Source organism: Coffea eugenioides, unplaced genomic scaffold, assembly GCF_003713205.1.
Source record: "Coffea eugenioides isolate CCC68of unplaced genomic scaffold, Ceug_1.0 ScVebR1_594;HRSCAF=1295, whole genome shotgun sequence".
Classification (NCBI taxonomy): domain Eukaryota; kingdom Viridiplantae; phylum Streptophyta; class Magnoliopsida; order Gentianales; family Rubiaceae; genus Coffea; species Coffea eugenioides.
In genome coordinates this window covers 31,688-34,847 of record NW_020864446.1, presented here as the reverse complement: position 1 = coordinate 34,847, position 3,160 = coordinate 31,688, and the positions used below count along the sequence as shown (strand labels likewise).

At 33.0% G+C, this 3,160-nt stretch overlaps 1 protein-coding gene across 1 annotated transcript; it reads right to left on the bottom strand.

Annotated features, from left to right (window-relative positions):
* Positions 1–21: 21 nt before the first annotated feature.
* LOC113758592 (probable ADP-ribosylation factor GTPase-activating protein AGD14) lies at positions 22–2,652 on the bottom strand (the record flags this gene model as incomplete). Its single annotated transcript, XM_027301374.1, has 3 exons — positions 2,244–2,652; positions 1,764–1,825; positions 22–160 (listed from the first exon to the last, which is right to left on the bottom strand). Coding segments are annotated over exons 1-3 (297 nt in total), but the record flags the coding sequence as incomplete, so codon positions are not given.
* Positions 2,653–3,160: the final 508 nt, after the last annotated feature.

Below are 3,160 nucleotides of genomic sequence, written 5' to 3'. Positions count from 1 at the left end.
GCTGAAAGAGTATTATCTCACTACAAAGTATGAGAACAAGCAGTTAATAAACGAATAACAAACAATATTTACCTGATTACCACCATTTTGAAGAGCTTCCACTTCTTGGAAAGTGAACTTAGCCATCGATACAGACTTCACACGGTGAGTAAACTCACGGCTGCACCAAATATTATCCTACTTAGAATTTATCCTTTGGAGCTATTCATAAAAAAAGTTAATTAGGAAATGTGGTAGCAACATCCCCTGTACATCTAGAGAAGGCTTGGAAATGTTAGACTAAAATGAAAGAATAAAAAGATTATGAGATTTAGTCATCTGTAAAGAACTATAAGCCGCAATGTGTAATCTAAAATCTGAATGATAAAAAGAATCAAGTACAAAAAAGAAGTTACTATCGAAATCGATTGGTAAAGCCACAAAAATCACTCCCCAAACTGAGTTTAACACAATTTCTCTTGAAATGTCAAAATATCACAGCTTCAAAAAGTTTGGAGGCAAGAGAGAGAGAGAGAGAGAGAGAAACAACCATACAGAATTAAGAGAAAAAAAAAAATTTGAATAACCAAGTAAATTAAATCCAAAGCATAATGCAAAGACCACACATATGTATTTGCAGCAAATACTTGCACAAAATTTGATATTTCATTTCAGATGCGTAGAAACCTACTTTAATTAAGATTACATATCAGAGCCACAACATGAGAACTCTCAAAAGTGAAGATACAAAAATTTGTCCAAACCTAGGTCCTTACTTCTCATAGTTGTCAGCATGATTAAATCAAGGTCAAAGTTGGTCAGTCTATTCAATTCATGAGATGCTCAAGCAGTAGCTTCCTCCCAAACCTAATAGACAGTGATTAATGGTCCAACATTCCAGCTACAGAATCAAATACATCACAGTTTGCAAATTGATTTTTTGTTAGAATTTAAATCAAGGCTTCACCATTTCTAACTCCCAGTCCAAATCAGAAATCAACTCCAAAGTTCAGCCAAATTACAAACACCACTAGTGAGCAAGGACATCTGATGCATTCCTTCACGTACATAATAAATAGACATTTATACCTTCAGTAATTCATTTACACATACACATACATGTAGGCACTGGTTTGATTTCAGCCTCCCCCCCCCCCCTTTCCTTCAAGCAGACCACTGAAATGTAAATGTATGTTTACAAACACGTTCTCAGCCCATTTGAGAATTTGAAGAACAGAAAAGACAAAGAATTTTTTTCTGCTCTCAAACTAAGGATGACAGCAGCCTACCCCACGCTTTGAACATAAAGCATAGTGGTTAACAGCACCTTTTGAGAAATTGAAGAAGAGAAATGAAGCAGAATTTTTTCTATCCTCAAACTAAGGGTGACAGTAGCCTACTCATGCGTTGAGGATAAAACAGCAGTGGTTAAGGGCACCTTGTGGACCCATAAAGAGCCCAAAACCCATCGAGACATTCAAATACTTCCTAAATCTGTCACATCAACTAATTCTAAAGTAAACAAACCAAAACGAAAAAATGAGATCACCACTTTCTTGTGTTTATCCATCCATAAGGATCTGAAGAAACACAGTCATTTCTTCCATATTGCCATTATGTAAGTAGTTAAATTCTGAATTAAATAACTAAAACTGAACTCAGAGCACCATTTCCACAACGAAAGTAACAATAAATAAGTTTACCTACGAAAAATAACATTCATAAAAAAAAATCCGTTATGCAACCAACAAAATCTCCAATAAAAATGAAGATAAAAAACTCACTGTATTCCACTGCAAGTCATGCAGACAAATGTCCAGAAATTTGTACAGACATATTGAGGACCCTGCAAAATGAGCATGTGCACACACATTAGAAAACAAATACCAAATATCAAAGCCATAACTCTAAACTATCAAACGCACCCATTTTTCAAAGGAAATATTCGTAGTACTGGCTTTCAAAGGAATAACCATTTTTCTTTGCCATTCCTGATTTAATTTCTCAACGGAAACTACTACCATGAGCAAAACCTTTTGCTAACATCAATACATTTAAAATTTTAACCAACGATTGGAAAAAAAACAAAAAAAAAAAACAATTCTCTGTTTAGATAAAGCCAAAAAAATTACAGAATTTATCGTTTTCATAGTGTAGAAATGAAATTCTTTTTCAAGCAGCAAATCCTGCAGTGATAAAACGAAAATGGAAGGATCAATTTAGCAATAAAGTAAAAAACTAAATCAAATAAACAAAAAAAATACCAAGCTGTTGCAGTTAATACATCGGCGATTGGGTGGGAGCTTCATGAGGCCTCTTATTATCTTCTCATTTCGCTCTTCTTCCTTTCTGCTGCTCATTTTCTCCCTCAAGTAGATGGTTCCAGCTTCAAAGAAGTAACTGTTTACAGGAACATATTTGATCCGAGAGGAAGAGAGAGCGAATAATTTAGGGTTTTAGATTTACGTGGGTAGAATATCCCAAGAAAAATGAAAACAGCTATCCATACCCTCTCTTTCGCTTTCTCTCTCCTTTCTCTTCCTTATGGATTTCAATTCAAAATTGTGGCCTTGTTGTGGAACTAATGATTGAAGGGAAATTATGCTTATAACCCTTTACATTTCAATTAATTGAGATATTCTCCCAAGTCTTTGTAGAATCATTGGCCGCAGAGATTTTTTTTTTTTTTTTCAGTGGGTGGAGAAGTACAAGGGAAAAATAATACAGAAAATTATACAATTGCATTAGTGTGAGCTTGGATTCAGGGATTTGGGTGGATTTCGATTTCAAATCCTTACCCAAATCTCGCAAATCATTTGGATACCTTGGGAAGAATCTATATATATATATATATATATATATAAGTAATTATTTTGATTAGAATGTTTTTCACTGTTATGTGACATGCCTAATTAAAGAAAATTAACGGGTTATGTATCATTTGAATTTTACCCATATTGAATATTATTTATATGTTTAAAAATTATCCCTAATTTTAAAATAACTTTAAAAATAAATAATCTTATCTTAATGATACCTATTTTCTATCAAATTTTTACATAGAACTATAGTAAAATATTTTTCCAATTACAATTATTAAAATCTTACATATTCCATAAACTATCTCTTTTCATCACCATATCGTTGATTAATATTCCAATTGTTCATCATCTCATTCCTT